General features: G+C 36.8%; 1 protein-coding gene across 2 annotated transcripts in view; it reads right to left on the bottom strand.

The window, feature by feature from the left end:
* Positions 1-21,942, bottom strand: part of LOC308622030 (protein FRA10AC1) — a 40,594-nt gene that overhangs the window by 3,375 nt on the left and 15,277 nt on the right. For both annotated transcript variants that reach the window (XM_081243071.1, XM_081243072.1), the window contains 4 exons: positions 15,572-15,617; positions 13,421-13,534; positions 12,274-12,316; positions 10,115-10,233 (listed from right to left, as the gene is read on the bottom strand). In XM_081243071.1, the coding sequence (XP_081099197.1) occupies positions 10,115-10,233; positions 12,274-12,316; positions 13,421-13,534; positions 15,572-15,617 (322 nt within the window). The remainder of the gene's footprint in view (positions 1-10,114; positions 10,234-12,273; positions 12,317-13,420; positions 13,535-15,571; positions 15,618-21,942) is intronic.

Here is a 21,942-nt window from a genome sequence, read left to right as displayed (position 1 = left end):
ATCTACATATAGATATATATATTATTATTTATATATGTGTGTGTGTATATAAATAAATACACACACACACACACACACACATATAAATAATAAGTTTGTAAAGACCAACCAAACTTAACAGTGATTATATTACCTGTGGGCCTGGGATAGTTTTACTCTTTAAGCATTTCCAAATTTTTTTGTATTTTAAACAATAATCATGTATTACCTTTAAAGATCAGTAAAAACAATATATTTTATTTTTAAAACATAACAAAATAGACATGTTTCAAATGAATCGCCCTATATTAGTCAACTAAAACTTATCAAATACTGAAACATGTATTATGAGACAATAAAATTATATGCCACAAAGTAATTATGTTAGCAAATAATTCCTCTCCAATAATGACCATTAGTCTGGAAAAGAAGTGACATATATTTGGCCTGTCAATACAGAATGTACCTTAGTTAAACACAACACAAAAATAAAACAGTACTGATTTGCCATGGTGGTTCTAGCCTTTTTTCCTGTTGGACTTTGATCCTTGAATCAACGTGTATGTCTGAACTTTGGTCCTAACCGAATCTATTCTAGCACAAATTCTAACAAAAACAGCAAATAAATAAAAAAGGGAATGGGGGTTGTGCTTCTAACAATCTACACAAAAAGATGATAAAATTACAAAGCTCTGGGAATAAGATTCCCACTCAACGACAGCCAGCACTGGAACTGCCAGTGTCCCAAACTGAATATGCGAAAAGAAAAAAGTCTTCTGCTTGGGACTTCCCTGGTGGCGCAGTGTTTAAGAATCCACCTGCAATGCAGGGGACATGGGTTCGAGCCCTGGTCTGGGAAGATCCCACATGCCGCAGAGCAACTAAGCCCATGCGCCACAACTACTGAGCCTGCGCTCTAGAGCCTGTGAGCCACACTACTGAGCCCGCATGCTGCAACTACTGAAGCCTGTGCACCTAGAGCCCGTGCTCTGCAATAAGAGGAGCCATCGCAATGAGAAGCCTGCGCACCACAACAAAGAGTAGACCCCTGCTTGCCACAACTAGAGAAAGTCCGTGCGCAGCAACGAAGACCCAAGACCGAACGCAGCCAAAAAACAAAAACAAAACAAACAAAAAGTCTTCTGCCCTTATTTTTATGAATATTCACTAACTGAGATAAAGAAAGCACAGAAAAACTAATTAGGCCTAGTAAAGTTATCACCATGGTGTTATCCTATCAATGATGTCAGAGAACAAACCTACAAGGCCTTTGAAAGTGGGCAGCTAATTTCAAAAGGCCTTACAACCACCTGTTTTCTTGTTCCCTCTCAAGAGTACTGCCCACATGCCAGCTTTCCTACACCACTTTTCTGATAACAGACGATCCAGTTTTACTAAAAAGTACAATCAGTTTAGAATAACATTATAAAATAACTCTCTTTGAAAGAGGACATGCTGGGCTTCCCTGGTGGCGCAGTGGTTGAGAGTCCACCTGCCGATGCAGGGGACACAGGTTCCTGCCCCGATCTGGGAGGATCCCACATGCCATGGAGCGGCTGAGCCCGTGAGCCATGGCCGCTGAGCCTGTGCATCCGGAGCCTGTGCTCCACAACGGGAGAGGCCACAACAGTGAGAGGCCCGCATACTGCAAAAAAAAAAAAAAAAAAAAAAAGAGGACATGCTGAAAAATTGATCAAATATCCTCAGAGAATCAAATCTACAAGACTGGATTACATGACCTTTAAGGTCCCTTACAACTCTATGAATCTATTAATATTTAACTACGAATCTAAAATACCTAATTCCATGAGGCTGACAGTAACTACAAATCATTTTTTTGATAACTGCTACAACCTGCCAGAGGTGGAAAGGGTGCTGCTAAGGAAGTAACATTTAGAACAATGGGCAACACAAAATGATGCTTGCATTTGTATCAGTGTCAAATCTACACAGTAATTATTGACAAGTGGGGATCAGAATTTAAGTCACTGACTCTGTGCTGGAAGGGGAGCTTGGAGGTCCAGCCCATATCCAATGAATGAACATCTTACTGTAATACTTCCAATAACAACTGGCTGTCCAATCTAAACACCTCACTACTTCCTGAAGCAGCCCATTCCTCCATTCCTTTCTTCAGATAGTTCTAATTGACAAATTTTTCCTTAAATTAAGGCAAAAATCTGTCCTTGGACTATTTTTATCCATAGACTCTAGTTCTGCCAACCAGCCACCAAAAATAAGTCTTCTACATAGTAGCAGTATTGAAAATATCTACAGTTTCCATGTCTACCTCCTTACCCCTTCCCTTTTTCCTAAGCTAAACATCTACGGTTCCTTCAACCTTCTTCCTATAACAACATTTCAAGTTCTGACAACACTTTGGTTGTTCTATTCTTGACCTGCTTTAAGTTTTCAATGTTCCCTTTATTTATTTTTTATTTTATTTTATTTTTTTTGCGGTACACAGGCCTCTCACTGTTGTGGCCTCTCCCGTTGCGGAGCACAGGCTCTGGATGCACAGGCTCAGCGGCCATGGCTCACGGGCCACGGCTCATGGGCCCAGCTGCTCCGCGGCACGTGGGATCCTCGCAGACCGGGGCACGAGCCCGCGTCCCCTGCATCGGCAGGCAGACTCTCAACCACTGTGCCACCAGGGAAGCCCTTCAATGTTCCTTTTAGAATGTAATGCAAACTGCATATAATTTTCCCTATATGCTTTGAATAATGCAAGTAGGTCTATCATCTTGGTTTTTCTGGATATTACATACCTAAATAACTTGGTCTACTGAAGAAGTGGCAAGTCTCCAATTATGAAAACAATGGACAGGTCAGACTTTTACAGACTTAACTTTTGATCTGACCCACTGTGAAGAACAAACACAAAATCTAATGTCCAGTATTTTCCTTTTCTCTGATATAACAATAATAGTTACAGGTTATCAAAGACTACTTCATCATATATAAGACACACGCTTTGCATGTTTATTATTTCACTTGACTCTAATAATCCAATGAAGTCAAGTCTCTTTATACCCATTTTACAGATAGAACTGAGACACAGATCAAATCATTTAATGTGGATTTGTGTAATATATCTGCCCAAACTGAGGTATAAAGAGTGGACTAACGTTTGATTCACTGATGAACAGTTATTGATGATATAAGTAAAAGAGCAGACTCTGGAGTTATAAACCTGTGTTTAATCATAGCTCTGCCATTAACCAACTATTTGACCTTAGGCAATTTATGTAAATTCTCTGGGTCTTGGTTCTCTTATCTGCAAAATGGGATATTATATGCCCATTACTACGATTAAATGAGGTATACAACTAAACCACTTGCGATTATGGCTGACAATCAACAAAAGCAAGTTAAAATTCTTTTTCCCCATAGAAATCGGGTTTTTCTTTATGGATCTGGTGTAAATAATCCATATGTTAAATGAGGGTAAAAGGGTAACTGAATATTATCCAAATGGAAATGAAATATATAATAGAAACAGCAGAATTTGAGTTGTAAAATTGCCAAGACCACCTAAGACAGGTCACTGACCACCTGAGAAGATATCTGGGTTTGGCAAACTATAACAAGGTACATGTCCCCTGCTTGAAATGGTTCTACTTCAAGAACCAAGCTAAGCTAGAGATACTTCAGGTTGGCTACAGTATTCTCCTCTCCCTACCACTAGAAGTTTGACCTAGCTGAGGAGGGTGAAGAGACTTAAGATTATTTCTGGGAAATAAGGGAGGTTTGATAAGGTTGGGGGAAGAACAGTGGGAGGGAGAAGGAAGGAAGAGCAAATGAAAGAATGAATGTAAACAAGTCAAGCCCTTTCCCCAAAAGATTTTTTAACAAAAATTGGAATTGGAGAAGGGCAGTGGTTTTTTTTTTTTTTTTTTTTACATTAAATAGGCCTTCACACCTCTCACTGCAACATATAGTTGGAAATTGGCAAAAACTATAAAATTTCCCATTTTAACCTGTGTATGCTTTCTAAAACTATATATACTTACTACCCCATCCTCAGATAGCTTAAGTCTATCGTCTCATGCCTGGCTATGTTCTATAAGCTGTCAGGAAACTTAACCTAATTTAGAAGAAGGAGCTACTGATAGATTAGGATTCACATGGGGAGAAAGGAAGTGTCAGTGCTTTAAGGACACTTCAAATATGTTGAAAACAAAATGGTATGAGTAAAATAATTCATAAGGAATATGTTGTATTCCTAAACTAGAGGAATACCTCCACAGATATCTCCCTCTTCATTAAATTTTTAAACAGTAAATACCTTTAAAATTCTATTTCTCTAAAATTTCTGATTACTGAGCACTTAAAAATTCTCCTTAAGAATTATATACTAAAATGCTAATAAAGTTTAAATTGAATGGTGATTTGGAGCAATTACTAAATATTTTCCTGAGTTTGCCACATAAATATATATTACTTTAAAATCAGAAAAAATTAATTCTTAAGTTTATAAATTTACAAGTAAGGCTAGAAGTCTCAAATCTCTAAATTTCTATAAATAAGTCCAGATATTATAACATAAATTAGTTATGTTATTGAACTACACTTTGTTAGACCCTATTTATTGCAGGTTCTTTAAGAAATTCTACATCGTATTACTGTTGAGATACAAGGTTACTGTTTGTTATTATCACAAATGGATACCCCCTTTTATGAATCCACAGTAGATTCTGCTCTCAAAACTCCCTGGAAAAAGCTGAACACCCTGTGAGTTCTCTTTAATATTGTATGGGTACAATTAATCATTGTACTGGTGGTTTCCTTTCTTTGGTTTGGTTGTTAGGAAGAACAGTGACAAATCTATGATCTACTTTTGCAATTATGCAAGACTTTTTAGTAAATATTTGTCTGTATTAATTTTACCTCTAGCTTTACTTTCCTATTCTATCTTATTTTTCCATTATTTTGATTTCACCTTAAAAAAATCTTATAGTATATATTTTTGTAAGTTATTGTGAATACTTTTTGGAATGTTGCAGGAAAAAAACAACAAAATTTGTAGCAAATATTCAATGAAATCCAATCTGATGAAAACTACAGGACTTATTAAAAACTGACCAGTAACAACCGTTGCTAACATTTGCTTTCTATGTACAAACCATATATTTAATTTGATCAATCAAAATCACCAAATGACAAGAGATCACTCAGTCTTGTGCAATATAAGCAACATTTCTTAAATTTTAATCCACCTCCCCAATTCTTTTTCTATCTCAACTTCATCCCTCTTGTTCTCTTCCTTCATACTTCATGATGTGAAGTTAAAATGTTTATCCACCGTATTTACTGAAAAAAAAATTTATGCTCTTCTATACTTGACCTAAGAAACTTTTAAGTGTTCTAATATGGGGAAGAAATACACTTTTGCTCTTTTTTCTATGATTTTTCTCACACAGTACAAAAACAACAAAATAATTTACATCAGAACAAGTCACAGTTTGTGGGAAACCTAAACTGTAAATAACTTGGATCTGTATACTTTTATTAAATAAAAACTTGATACTGTTGATAGAATTTTCTGATTTCATTGAGAGTGAATGTGCTGAAAAACAAAAACAAAAACAAAAAACCCAGCACTGTTCTGTCAAGAATCATCTTGCAGTGGTGTAACAGCTATAGCTATAACTGGAATTCTTCCCAATAGTCTAGCGTATAGTCTTGCAGGGAAGCACTTCACTGTCTTCTAATCTTTCCTGTTCCTTAGACTTATCTCCCTAATTAAAATGTTAGATTCTTTTAGGGAGGGGTATTTTATGCTCTTGTACAGCCTGGAATACCTAGCACAAAACATAAAAAATAATGAACACCTATTAAAAAAAAAATCTCATGTTGCTAGGACAAAAAAACCAACAAAAAAACCCTCATAGATTAGCTGCAATACAAACAATATTTTATCTACAGATGTTCAACATCTGAAAGCAGTTTACAAATAAATGCCTTTTCTTAACCTTTTAAGAAAAAAAGATTTAAAAAATCTTTTAATCTTTTTTGAAGATCATGTACAGGTGAGAATTCTCTGTAACTGAAAATCACACAAAAATTATGTCATAAAACAAACATTTTCAATTCTATAATGGTTTACCCAGTGAGGGAAATGGAAAGAGAAAAAGTACTGAAGATCTATTAAAGTAATCTAAAAAAATCATCATTATACAATCTCCTGCAGTAAGACCTTAGGGGAAATATTTCTGAAGGCTGCTAACTCAAAAAAGAACACAAAACAGATGGAGAGTAACAATTCCTCCAACCTCCCTGGACAGGTCTCATAATTAGCCCAAGTTGTAGCATGAATGGCCCCTTAAGGCCAGACAAGAGGGTGTGAGAACTACAGGGTAAAGATTCCAAAGGAAGCCAAGGCCTGGACTGCAACAACTGCTTTATGTTGTTTCTTCACTCCTACTTATTTCCTAGTCATCAGAGAGCAAATAAAAACATAGCTAAACTTCCAATGGCAAAAGAAATGTATTCTTCTCTGTCATCTTCTCTGTCATGTAAGAACAATGATACCTGCTTCCAAGTGTCTATAGGTTAAAAAAAGGACACAACTGGAACCAGAAGGAAGAAGTTGTACGTTTTGGCTAAATGTTAAAAGAAACCTGCTAGCAATTACAGCTGTCTGAAATGTAAAGGAGTATTTTGGATAATGGGTTCCTTTTCCCTGGAGGTGTTGAAGCTAAAGCAGAACAAATACATGATAAAGAGCAGTGCATCTTAACCTTTATTGTACATATGAATCATTCTGGGAACTTAAAGTGCAACTCCAATTTAGGAGATCTGGAAGGGTCTGGAATTATGCATTTCTAACAAGCTCCCAAGTGATGACAATGCAAAGGACCATATTTTGAAAGGTGAAACCATAGAAAATCTTTTTGATCATGATTCCAGGGCTGATCTCTGATGTTCCTTTCAACATTGAGAAACTGGTTGATTTCACTGACTCACTCACCTAACATTTACTGAATGCCTACTATGTGGGGCAAGCACTGTGCTTAGGAACTGGGGATAGAGAATTAAACAAGTCACACAGTCCCTTCCTTCACAGAAAAATTATTCCAAGAGTGATATGTATTTCTAAAGGAGAGTGCAGGATGCTATCAGAACGTGCTAATAGGGACCTAATCTTGCCTGGAGGAGTGGGGTGAAGGGTGTCAGAAAAGGCCTATCCAAGGAACTGAGCTTGGGGGCAGGATGGAGGTGGGAGGGGTAAGATCTTGAACTTCCTGCCAAGACAATTTACCTAAATACCCTGTTCTGTTCACACCTGCCAAAGCAGACTGGTCCTCAAAGTCAAGCTTTGATCTTTCTTACATTTCCTCTCTATCCATTCAGCTATCTAGCCATCCAATTATCCATCCATCCATCCGCTTATTTAACATTTTGTATGATGGTAACCTAAGGCTATCAGGGTTGATGAGATCACACAGGGAGAACAGAGAGAATAAAGAGAAGTTCTGTAAGAGCCTTGAGCAATTCCAACAAGGGTAAGATGGAGGAGGAATTATAGTCAAGAGGCTGAGGAGAGGCTGAAAAGATAGGAAAAAGATCAAGAAAGTAATGGTTCTGAGGAATGCCAACAGTCCAAATGCAGCTGAGATATTAAGCATTTATTAATTAGTATTCAAGTCTGGGCCAAATTAAGGTGGCCTGGCAAGAAAGTATCATATCAAGATCAACCTAGTTCCAGATGATCGATCCCAGATGAGAAGATATTAAAGAGGTCTACATGGTTTTCCTAAAAGTTTGCTAAGATGTTGTCATTTTCTGCTTTATACCAAAGAAGCTGAAAAAAAGAACTTTATCCTGTGCTCTCTGCTACGAAAGGTGCTCTGAATAAAGAGTATATAAGACACAGATGTCTCAATTCCACTCTGCTTTGGTTTTCTATCTCCGAAGTTGCCCTGAAACAATCTTCAAGTCTATCATTTTCTTATTCTTTATTATTTATGCCTTACACGTGCTAGTGGGGTGCTAGGGATAGAGCAATGAACACAGCAGACAGAACCCCTGTTCTCCTTGTGCTTTATGTAACTGTCATATGTGTAATGAAGGAAAAGTTCCAAGGTTGTGAAAGCATTATAAATGGGAGTCCTAATTTAGATTCATGGTCAGGAAAGGATCCCTGAGGAAGTAACATTTAAGCTTAAATCTGAGGATGAGTTAGGATGGGACTGGAGGTGTTAGAGAGGAAGCAGCACCTATACAGTCCTTAAACAGAAAGAAGTTTGGCATTTTCTAGAAACTGAAAGGCTATGTGGGTGGAGTGTGAACGTAAGGTGAAGAGTAGTGATAAACAAGCCTTGTATGCTGGATCACACAGAGCCTTTGGGCTTTGTCCAGATATTGGTTATATCCTAAGAACACAGGAAATCACTACTAGATGGAGAATGGATTAAGGAGAGGGAGGTGGGATGACAAGACAGTGTTAGAATCAGTATGGATAATATAGTAGTAGCCTAGATGAGAAAACATGGTAGAGTTTGAACTAGACTAGAGAGAACATGAGACATACATACCCTGGGGGTAAAACTGATAGTATATACATAAGTAACGAGAAAAAAAGAAGGCATCAAGGATATTTCCTGCTTTCTGATATTAGTTTTTAGGTTGACAGAGGTATCATCTACCAAAATATAGAACACTAAAGGAAAAATATCTATAAGGAAGATCACATGCATATATATTATAATTTGAGGGGTGCAACCCCATCCCTAGTCCTGAGTATCCAGCTACCTAATTATCTGTTTTGGAGGTACTGAATAAACTTCTACAAGCAGGGATTAGTAGTTCTTTAATTTGGAATATGCAATGATTAACATGGTATCATACTAAGATATAAATATATTATATAATAGTAAATGCTATAAAATCCTCAGATATAATACACTAAATATTTTACTGGCACATGAGGATAAATAAAAATTTTTAAAAATTCAAATGAGATTCTCACACTTATTAATTAAAATTTATTTTGAAATTTGGAACATGATTTAGAGATAAAAAAGGTATTCTGTTTCAAATACCATTTCTCAATAAACAACAGAATATCAGTATTTTTCCTCTCAACATCTATCGATTTTACCAAGTCAAAAACTTGGCAATACATATACTTGAATGTATCGTGACATGTTAGAAGAAAAAAATGTATGTAAGAACATAACATATCTAATGATCTTCATAGCTGGAGCAAGGCAGCCCTCTTCTGTTCAAGTATTATGTTAACATAGGCTGGAATCTAATTCAATTTACCATTACCTACCTAATTTAAGTCCAATTCACTCTAAGTTATAGTCAATTTGACTCTACTTTATTATGGACTAAAAAAGCAACTAGCAATAACCTTCATAATAGCTAACTATGTACCAAGTACTATGCAAACTGCTTACATGCATTATCTCATTTCAACTTCTGAAAAATCCTATGACCTACTAGGTAAGATTATCATGACCATTTTACACATGAAAAAACTAAGGCTTAGACAGCTTAAGGACTGCTGAGGAAGAAGTAGCAGTTGACTTGGATTTGAATTTAACAGTTATTTTCTAATTGTATGTGCACAGCACCATGTTAGGTTCTGAGGACACATACATATCAACCTCTATCATTTCAAGAAGCTCATAAGCTAGTGAGAAAAATCACACAGACCACGATAATTGAAATCACAGTGTTACAACGTTAAACTGACTTATAGGTTATGTACTGATTTACAGTGTTCAAAGTGCCTTTCACATCCTTATTTGATTCTCCACAATAAGCACCAGCAGTATAGAGAGCAGGTATTCACATCACCACTATGTATATGAGGAAAGTGAAACTCAAGAAATTCAGTGACTTGCTCAAGGTAACAAGTCTGTAAGTAACAAATCCAGAAATTAGAATGCTGTTGCAATATTATACCATCTGCCAAAAATGAATCAAAACCAACCTTGTTATTGAAACTCCTGTAAGTTACTGTAAATTCATATCTAAATCTCCAACCAGTTTCCTTTCAACTACTATAAAACAGAATTCTAAATGTATTTACTAATTAAATTCAACATTTGAGACATATGGCAGATTATACTTCATGTTCAGAAATATGAGTAAATATTTTATTTTAATTCCCTTTTACCTTTATCCTTTTTCTTAGAGGACTCTTCTACAGAAGATAATCTGGATTTTTTATGTGATGACTCTTCACAATCTTTTCTGGCTTTATCCTTTCTTTTTTTTGACTTGACTTCTTTTCTCCTTTATGTTGAACAATATAAAGTTAACTTTTTCAACTGAATTTTACAAAAAATAAAAATCAATGGGTAAAAAAGTCAAATCAGTTAAAGTACTCATTTTTAAAATGTAGTTTACATAATAAGGAACCCTTAAATGAGTCTGTAAATATTTTAGGTTAGTATATTAATTAAAACAATTCTATAAGATTATGAAGCCTGAACACTCTGAGACAAAGGATTATTTTTTTATAAGTTCTGTGTACAAACCTTAGTAAATGTAAATCATAGTTTTACTCATTTCTTTTCTATATTCTATCATTTAGCCATTCTAAAAAAATTACAAAATCACATCTCATTTCCCTCCACATAATTCATATCTACCTACACTTTGAAAAAACACATACAACAAGAAGAAACCACTCTAACAGTTCTCAACCACCAGTAAACAGAAAATTCTTCTCTTAAGAATAAAGGAATACAGCAAAGGTATAATAGAATGAGGATGGAAAGGCTTACTGTTAACTCATATGTCTACTTTAGACCACTTATCCTTTTACTGCTGTAGCTTTATCTCTTCTAGGCCAAGTTTACAAGGTTGTCAGTACCATAGCTGGCAAGCAACTGATTTTAATTGGTTAAGAAAAGAAACACTAAATAGGAAAAGGTGATAATGCTGAAACTGGGACTGGGAAAGAGGATGAAGAGACAACAGAGTGGATTATTTTCAAGAAACTTGCTTATCAGACCTTTCAAATTAAGATACACCAAATACTACAATACTGTTTAAGACAGTAATAACTTTTTGCCTCTTGTAAGAATAATTTCAAATTTGAAATGAAGCTTGAAACTCAAGGTCAAAAAAACATCTTTGGGGCTTCCCTGGTGGTGCAGTGGTTGAGAGTCCGCCTGCCGATGCAGGGGACACGGGTTCGTGCCCCGGTCTGGGAAGATCCCGCATGCCGCCAAGCGGCTGGGCCCGTAAGCCATGGCTGATGAGCCTGCGCTTCCGGAGCCTGTGCTCCACAGCGGGAGAGGCCGCAGCAGTGAGAGGCCCACGTACCGCAAAAAAAAAATAATAAATAAATAAATAAATAAATCTTTGTTATCTTCCAGTATCATTGATAGAGAGGGGAAATCAAGTAATCTAAAAACTTTGCTAATTTTAAGAATTAAAAATTTATTTATTTTTAATAGCTAAAATACTAGATAAGGCTCATTTAGAACACAGCTGATTTTAAATTAATATACTAATATATACATTTTATAAAGTTGCAGAATCTTACTGTTAAGACTTTCAAGTGTTACTCAGGACATGAAACTTGACCCCTACAATCATGCCAGGTTACACAGATTTTGTCTGAACATCTGCAATGCCAGGGACTTCACTATGCTTGACTTACCATAAGCTAGACACTGTGTCAAGCATTTTATATGCATTTTTATTTAATCCCCACAATAACCTTAGTATACTCATTTTTTGAGATAATAAAATTGAGTCTTACAGAGGTTAAGTAGCTTGCCCAAGAAGAATAGTAAGTGGATTAGCTGAGAAGAATATATAGGAAAGCCTACTATCTATATAAACTGCACAATGCACAACACTGATACTCCTCCCCCATTCAGTATGGTAGACACAGTCTAGCTCACTCAATAGGAGCCTGATTTTAACATCTAAAATGAGTATAGAGGTATAATCCTTTGTAAGAATGACAAACTCTAATTAAAACAATGCTTAAATGAGACATAGAAATCACTTTATGAAGACCTGCTTTACAATATAGTTTCTAAGAATATTACAGTATCTGAACACTGATTCCAAACCAAAAATTCTAGCATCTATCTACCACTCTGCACAGGCCTTCACATTTAAAACTGCTTGACTAGAGTCATGCATGACGAACTTCCAGTTCCCTGGTTTATGTGGTTATATGGTAATGGTGGATTTTATATACAATCAACTAATTAAACCATCAACCACTCAAGTCTACTTTAGACATCCAGTGCAGGTGACTACATCCAAGACTACTAAAATTAACAACCACATTTTAAAAGATCATATTACCTGTGATGAAAATTTAATTTAAAGGAACACTCTTGGCATAATCCTAAAAAAAAAAAAAAAAGAGTAACACCACAGAATTGCTAAATTTTAATAACTGCACTGCTACTTTACTTTTAATATCATAAATTGTCATTTTTCCTTACATTCCTTTACTGTAAGAGGGGAAACAAATAATCTGAAGAAAACAATCTGATTCTCTCCCATCTCAAAAAATGTATATATATAATAAAAATTGTATTAGAATGCTTGAGAAATTGAAAATATTCTGCCATTGCTTTAGAAAATGGTGCTGTCAAGTTATTCTAAAAGCAAACTGTTTCACAGGAAGAACTGTATCTCACATCAAAGACATCTAATAACAATAGTGTGGGTATAGTCATTTCCTCTGAAGTACTCTAAGAGTTTTCAACTGTAAAAGAACTTTCAAAAAAGTTCCTCCATTGTGGTCTCCTTTTTGCTTTAATCTCAGTTCACACTAGTTGACTCTTCCTCATAAGCACTTCCAGGAAGAACTCAGACACCAACCTTCTTTGGTGTGTACCAAGTAGCATATGGGGAAATCCTTGATTTCTACCCGGAGTGGGCAGACACTCTAAGGGCACACGTATTTAGGAACCAGAGAAGGTTGTTAACATGATGCAGAGAAGAAGCTGACACATAAAAGACTAGCTTAGGAGAAAAAAAAAGAATGAGCAACAGATCCTAAAACATGTATATTAAGAGAAACTTTTGTATTCTGGGTTATAATCCTAAGCTTTTAAGACTGATATCAAGAACAATCTGCCCTCCTAAAATTTTTTCTTTATTGACAGTCAATAAAGTCTATACCATAACAATATGGCTATCAGCTAATGCGAGATTTTATATTGCCTTTTCTGATACTTTGCATCTCACTCTGCACTGGTGACATTCTCAAATTAATGGAAAGAGGTCTTCACTTCACGAATTACTGGTTTACCTCTGGCATTAGAACTATTTCCCCTAATGTCACTCTTGCAACTTTCAGAAGCTCTGAGAAAAAAAGAGTTTCCAAGAAGATATATTAAAAATTTTAAATTGAATCTTAAATTAGCCTATATATTTTAAAATCTAAATTACTAGATAAACTTTGAAGAAATCAATCATACCCCACCTAAAGTCAACTTACTTAATTTAACAAGCGCATTTCTCTTTTCACCATGCTCAATATAACCAAAATTAACTTCCCAACTCTTTAAGCCTTCTTTTTTATCACAACATTTATTTCCACAGCAAAACTGCCCTGCAAATAAAGGAAGGAATATTAGCTATGATGGCTGGTGACAGTATTTATCTATACAATCTGGTATTACCTCTGAAATTTACTCAACATACATAGATAAGATACATGACATACATATATAAATTCCTAGCTCTATAAAATAATCATTAAAAAACTGACCACAATAATTGTGGTAAGTTCAACAATCAAATCAAATTGCTGAATGAACTGTTTAAAAAAAAAAAAAGTTCCAGAATTCTTTACCTGATAAATAGTTGACTATCAAGTTGACTGTTTATATTAAGATACAGAGTTTTAGTGACTCCATGTAAGGGAATCTTACACTTTGGAAGATGGAAGTACTAAAAAAGTGTACTCACTAACACCCTAAAAGAATAAGTATATTTTCCAAAGTACATGCACTTATACCTGGGACAATCTTTTTCAATATTTAATCATATTAAAATTGATAAAAATTGAAATTTTTAATATGGCATTTAAGTACCAGAATAAAATGACATTTAAAGCACATTTTAACTAGCATTTTGAGATTAAGTAGAATGAGTAATCAAACCTGATGCTATAAATTTTAGAATCACTTGACACTAAAATCAACGCCTTATTATCATATCCATTGTATATTAAAACCTTATGCAAAAAAGAACTAATATTGATGATCCAAGAGGGAAAAAAAAATAAACTACTCAACAATTATTAACTTTAACAGAAAAAGACAAGATCAAACTTATTTGCACAAACTAAAAAAAAGCATTTATATCTCAATAATTTGCACCAACAGGAACTGACTTTTTTTCATAAAAAAGAAACTGTCAAAATGAATTTTGAAAATTACCAGTTCAAAGGCTGATAACTTTTCTAAATTGGCATTGTCTTACTCATTCCAAATAAATACTTCATTAAATCTGTATGTGTTTAGCAATGGCTCTACTGTTAAAAAAGCACCAAGATTCAATCACAGCAAATAGCTTTCTTTCCCCTTCTCAATTAAAACTTTTTTCAATTACATGAATTTAGAGAACATCCATCAATTTTTTTAAAGGCAGCATTACTTACTGTCACTTGAAAATTCCATAAAATTTTTAAATTGTGATCGACATTTCAACAGTTGTCATTGTCTTAGGTAAAAGCAAAATCTAAAATGTAATGCTAAGAAAAGTTTAAAATAGCTTTAAAATTATTCTTTTTATTCTTTTTCCTTCTCCTCTATAGTACCTTTAGGGCTGATCTTAATTTATGGAAGATGTATATGAGCCATACTGACAGCATAAATGTTTAATCATTTAAAAATGAAACCTTTATTTTCAAAGATTTTTAAAAGTTTTTAGTTTAAAATTATTTCCTTAATGTTCCTATGTAGTTTTCAGAAGCATTAACACTTAAAATGCAATCACCAATAAAGAGCTAATTTTATAGCGTGAGATAGTATAGAGATTAACACTTAAATGCAATCACCAATAATACAAAGCTAATTTCATGGCATGAGACAGTACAGAAATATTAAATTTTCAGAAAAATTTTATGAATAGATTACAATGCATAGAAAAAGCATTTACTGATTGTCTACCAAATGCTTGTTCTTTTTCTGTAAGACTAAATATTTGGGCTCAAACTCAGTGACTCCCTAAGAACTAGCCTGTCTAAAAATTCTATTAGGTTCAAAGTAATATTTAATTCCTATCTGCAAAATGTGGATTTGGCTGGAATACAGTAATACCAACACATTATTCCAAAAATTAATAAAGAGAAAATTTCAAATATTCATCTGTTGATAGTTTCCTTCCTAGGAAACTTTTAACTCTTTGAACATTTTCTGCAATTGAATATCCTAGAAGCAAAAATTCTAAACGTAAAAACCGTTAAAGCATTACATTTTGAACTTTGTTAGCAATATATCATTAATACACCTTCTCTAATTTTACTTTGTATTTTGTAGATAATCACTTATTGTATACATTAGGAATAATCTTACCCAATGACTTCAATAATATAACAAAATAACCTTATCCTATTAAAAACTAAAATAAAATAAAGAATTACCTTTCCCTGAAATTACTTCTTTTTCTACTCGCCACCTAAATCCAAACTGACAAGAAAAAAAAATACATTTATGCCAGAGTAAATTTAAACAATATTTAAATTGTAAATAAATCTTATCATGGAGCCAACAATTAACACAATGACACTTACTAATCTAAAAAGTAAACCTAATTCCCCTCATGATAGTTTTTTCTCTCCTTATAGGATTCCAGGTACTTAAAAAATACATCTGAACAATTACCAACTTCTTTGTTAAGGATCAATCCTCTTTACTTTTTAAAAAAGTTTATTTATTCATTTTTGGCTGTGTTGGGCCTTCATTGCTGTGTGCGGGCTTTCTCTAGTTGCTGCGAGCGGGGCCTACTCTTCATTGCGGTGCACAGGCTTCTCATTGCAGTGGCTTCTCTTGTTGCAGAGCATAGGCTCTAGGTGCATGGGCTTCAGTAGTTGTGGCATGTGGGCTCAGTAGTTGTGGCACACAGGCTTAGTTGCTCCGTGGCACGTGGGATCTTCCTGGCCCAGGGCTTGAACCTGTGTCTCCAGCATTGGCATGTGGATTCTTAACCACTGCGCCACCAGGGAAGTCCGATCCTCTTTACTTTTAGACTTCTTATTAAAAGTTATAGGTGCCAGGCACAAGGTATGTAAATTAACAAAAAATATATACTGTTCTATGACACTGACAGAAAAAAAAGAAGTTATAGTACAATAAAGAAGCAGTATACTATAATATGAGAGTACAGTCTTTGGAGTCAGAATGTTTGGGTTTATGTCTTACCTCCATCACTTGACAGCTATATAATACTGGACAAGTTGTTTAATCTATTTGTGGCTCAGTTGCCTCATATAGAGATAACACAAGTACTACCTGCTTTGGGTTAGGACGTTTAAATGGAATAATACATATAAAGTACTTATAATAGCATCTGGTGTGTAGTACACCAGGGGTTAGGAGATAATGTTCTACAGGCCTGCTGCCTATTTTTATAAATAAAGTTTTAATGGAACACAACTACAACCATTCATTTGTATATATGGCTCTTTTCCCACTACAACAGCATAGCAATGAACAGGAAAGAGCAATGGTACCAGTCTGGAGCTGTAAAGTGGAAAGTTGTTAAATTTCCCTCCAGATTCCTAAACATAACTTTATAGTTGACCCTTGAACATGGGGTTTAGGGGCACTGACCACTACTACGCAGTTGAAAATTTGAGCATAAATTTACACTTAGCCCTCCAAATCCAGGGTTCCACATCTACAAACTCAACCAACCACAGACTGTGTAGTACTATAGTACGTATTTAGTGAAAAGAATCCACACAGTTCAAACCCATGTTGTTCAAGGGTCAACTGTTATTTGCTTTTTGGCTAAAAATGATACAATGTTAAAATGTTTTCTCCACTATCTTATAAGACTCACATTCATATGCTAAATTACTATAATTTTAGTAAATGGTTTAGTTTTCTATTCAATTTACCATATAGTTAAAAGCTCAGCTCTAGAATCATGCTGACACAATGCAGGCTCTATCATTTATTAACTAGCTGTGAGGTTGGGAAAGTTACTTAATTTCTCAGTCTATTTCCTTTTTATGAGTAAAATCCTAATCTCATAGGTTGTTGTAATTAAGAAAGATAATTCAGATGAAGCGTTCAATGCCTGATTAACTTTGCTTATTTTTATTTTATTTTTTAATCATCTATTATTTGAATTAGGCAATTTTGTATTTTAAACGCAAATGAGGGCTCAAAACATTTCAAAATATTCTAACTGAAAATAAAATAAAATCCCCCAGTCCAGGAAAAAAAAGAAATAAAAAATTCAAAAATAACTGTTTTTTTTTTTTGCGGTACACGGGCCTCTTACTGTTGCGGCCTCTCCCGTTGCGGAGCACAGGCTCCGGACGCACAGGCTCAGCGGCCATGGCTCACGGGCCCAGCCGCTCCGCGGCACGTGGGATCTTCCCAGACCGGGGCACGAACCCGCGTCCCCTGCATCGGCAGGCGGACTCTCAACCACTGCGCCACCTGGGAAGCCCATAACTCTGTATTTAATTCTATTTTTAAGCCCATACATCTATGTGAGGATTGTTTGTCATCCAACAGATGTTGGAATGTCTACTGAAGCACAGTCAAATGTGTACAGCAACAGCTCCCAAACTTTTTCTTCCATTCATTAATCTAGTCAACAAATAATTATTAAGCAACTACTTACTGGCTTGGCACTCTGCTGAGAGTATAAAGTGATTATTAAAATAAATGTCTGTCACCAAGAAGGTTATAATCTTATGGCGGATAAGAAATGTAACAAACAACTACAATATGTCCTACTACTTAAAGATTGCATAGAGGTTTTGCCTCAATATGTTTTTCTATTCTTTCCTGACAAATATTCCTGTTGATATGTTGGATTAAACACTTGAATTACTCAGGGTGCGGTGCTTAGCCTCCTTTTCTTCTCACTCTACCCTCTAGAACAAGGAGGTCACACATGCAAGCAATAAGAGAGAAGTATCCTGACTTCCTGACAACACAAAGTTCCATGACCATCCACCTGGACTTTTATGTTAAAGGAAAACAAACTTGTAGTTCATTTAAGCCACTGTTATTTGGGACTGCTTGCTGGTCCCTGTAGCTGAATCTTACCCCAACTGATACAATGATCCAACCAAATTCTCAATGATGAAAGGGAAAAAACAACAAAGAAGGAAATGGGGGTGTGAAACAAAGGCTGAAATTCACTGAAAATGCCCTAAGTATCTACTATATATATTAGGCACTTAGCTAGGAGTTTGTTGATTAAAAATGAATAAAACAGTGTCTTTGTGTAAGTAAAACTATGAGAAAATGCATAGTAGCAAGAAAGTCAACAGCATTACTCTTTCTCCAAAATAGTATGCCAAAAAAAACAATCATTATCTTTGCCAAGAAGATCCCCCTGGTATGTGTGGAGCAGGATATGGGAAATCTCTGTACCTTTCCCTCAATTTTGCTGTGAACTTAAAACTGCTCTAAAAAACAGCCTTAAGAAAAAAGATGTCCCTCTCTCCATATTTCCTATTTCTCTAGGATCTATACTCAAAACCTGCAAGTCATATGTGATTTCTTACTTGCACTTACCCTGGTATCTAACTAACTCATCATGTTCTAATAGAAAAACACAACTTGTTTCAAGATTATGCACTTTATTTTATTTATTTAAATTATTTAAGATTTAGTTTTGGCTGCATGGGGTCTTTGCTGCTGCGCGCGGGCTTCTCTAGTTGTGTCGAGTGGGGGCTGCTCTTCGTTGCGGCTCACGGACTTCTCACTGCGGTGGCTTCTCTTGCTGCAGAACACGGGCTCTAGGCGCGCGGACTTCAGTAGTTGTGGCTCATGGGTTCAGTAGCTCCGTGGCATGTGGGATCTTCCTGGACCAGGGATTGAACCCATGTCCCCTGCACTGGCAGGCGGATTCTTAACCACTGCGCCACCAGGGAAGTCCCTATGCACTATAAAGTATGATTTCCAGTAATATACTGTGTTTTTATAAATGGGGAATACAAATATTTAACTATTTATTTATGTCCACTTTCTTCCCTCAACTATAGTTTTTTTTTGAGGGCAGACACCATGCTTTAACCCATAGCACCCAGCCCAGTCCTCTATAAATACTGGAAGACAATCAACAAATGAACCAGGGTTGAAAAAGTTTTGTTATGTGCTCCTTTTTTTAAAATTTTTTTTCGCAGTACGCGGGCCTCTCACTGTTGTGGCCTCTCCTGCTGCGGAGCACAGGCTCTGGACGCGCAGGCTCAGCGGCCATGGCTCACAGGCCCAGCCGCTCCGCGGCATGTGGGATCTTCCCGGACCGGGGCACGAACCCGTGTCCCCTGCATTGGCAGGCGGACTCTCAACCACTGCGCCACCAGGGAAGCCCTGTTATGTGCTCCTTGAAAGACTTATACTTCACCCTCAACTTGCAGTATAATACATTCAAGTAACTCCAACTGCTGTGGTGCTTTTTGGATTCAATATGGTCAATAACTATTAGAGAGATGAGAGCTAGTTTACAAGAAACTGAGGAAGTTTTGGGGATACACCAAGTGCTGGGGTTTGTAAACAGGGTTATAAAAATGCACACTACTACTATCTATAAGAATATTGTGAAGCAACCTACATATTAAAGGCACTAGTGAAAAATTATTAAACCAATTATGGTTCTGAGATTTAACTATTTAAATGAAAAGAAATCCTTAGGATAAACAAATCTAAGATAGCTTTTTAGGGATTTCCCTGGTGGCGCAGTGGTTAAGAATCTGCCTGCTGATGCAAGGGTCACAGGTTCGAGGCCTGGTCCGGGAAGATCCCACATGCCACGGAGCAACTAAGCCCATGTGCAAAACTACTGAGCCTGTGCTCTAGAGCCTGAGAGCCACAACTACTGAAGCTCACGCACCTAGAGCCTGTGCTCCGCACTGCAAGGAGAAGCCCACACACCGCAATAAAGAGTAGCTCCCGCTCACCGCAACTAGAGAAAGCCTGCGTGCAGCAACGAAGACCCAACGCAGCCAAAAATAAATAAATAATTTTTTTAAAAAAAATGCTTTTTAAATAGGTTGTCTTTCTTAATACAATACAGATGTACACTATCCAAAACATACAGATTTATGCAACATTCCTTCCCCTCCCATTTCAAACTGAGATCATTTGTTTCTGGGTCAATTTATCTATCAGTAGCTAAAAATGTGAAAAATGAGATAGGAATAAAAATCATCCCAGAGGAGGAGATCAAAATGGCAGAGAGACATGGAGCTCACCTCCTCCCACAAATACAACAAAAATACATCTACTCGTAGAACAATTCTCAGAGAATACCTACTGAAAGCTTGAAGATCCTATACAACCAGAGCTGCAAGAAAGATCCCCACATAACTGGGGAAGACAAAGGGAACAGGGAGAAGAAGAGGAACTGGGGTGAGACCTACGCCCCTGGTAGGGAGCTGTGAAAAAGGTCCCCTCACCCTGGGAACCTCCTTCACCAGCTGGGAGGTCTGCGGGGACAGACAGGGAGCTTCAGAGGCTCGAGAGAAGAGCATGGGAGCTGGTCTGCAGCCCTGCAAGGTAAAGAAAGACCAGTATAGACGGTCCCCACCATGTCGCTGCACTTCCTAGCCAGAGACACATGCCTGAAGTGCACAGCAACTGGGTAGTGAAACTTGGGCTTCAGTGGACAGACTTGGGAAGAGGACTTGGTTTGGCTGCATGGAGACAGCCTGAAGGGCCAGGAGTGTGGCTTGGGCCAAAACTGGGGGTGTGCACAGGACAGAGAGTGGTTCTGCCATAGCAGCCTCGTTATCAGCATGCTTGCAATGGGGCATAGCTCCGGCCACTGCAGGTTTTGCAAACTCTGTGGGTGCGCACACGCAGAGGCAGGGCTGAAATCTGAGCCAATTACCGGAGCTCCCACAGTGGGCGCACCTTCAGTAGGTTTTCACATCAGTGGCTTTGTGAGCATGCATACATGCCTAAGGGACCTCCAAGCCGATTACCGGTGCTCCCACAGAGGAACCAGCCACTGAAGGCAGTGCCAACAACAGTGATCTTTGTGGGCGCATGCACCAGGTGGCAGGCAGCATCACAGTTGCACGTCCCAGTGGACAGCTCCTGGGGAAGAATACACAGCAGCTCCTTTCCCAGAGAGAGTGCTCCAGTCCCATCTACCTCACACTGCAGCTTAAAACCTGACCTGGGTGGGGGCTTCTACTCCTACAACTGGGGAGCAGACCCTGCCCCTAACAGGGCTCTGACAACCGCAGAGCAAAGAGGAGGCCCTGCCCAACATCCAGTGCAGGCTCTGATCACAACACCACCAAACACACTGCCATCAAGGGGACAAGGGCCAACATACCCTGAGAAAAGATATGGCAAGAATCCTACCAAAAACAACCCTTGAACCAAGAATACTGGACTCCCACAGTCTACACAGGGTCGCTCTGACATAAAAACAGCCACAGTAGATAACTGTTTCTCCTAAATTCATAGAGTCAAAGAAATATAAGTAAAATGAAAAAACAAAGGAACTATTTCCAATTAAAAGAACAAGAGAAATCCCCTGAAGGAACAATGAAGAAGACTTCTCCAGTCTACCAGACCCCAAGCTCAAAAAGGAGGTAATAAAAATGCTGAAGGAATTAAGAAAGACTATTGATAGAAATGCAGATCACCATAACAAGGAACTAGAAACTATAAAGAGGAGCCAATCAAAATTAGACAACCCAATTGCCAAGATGAAAACCAAGCTAAAGGAAATAAATAGCAAACTAAATAAGGTAGAATGAATAAGTGATCTGGAAGACAGAATAATGGAAATCACCCAATCAGAACAGCA

This window comes from Mesoplodon bidens (assembly GCF_964165515.1).
Source record: "Mesoplodon bidens genome assembly, chromosome: 1".
NCBI classification, from domain to species: Eukaryota; Metazoa; Chordata; class Mammalia; order Artiodactyla; family Ziphiidae; genus Mesoplodon; species Mesoplodon bidens.
This window is presented reverse-complemented; position numbering and strand designations above follow the sequence as displayed.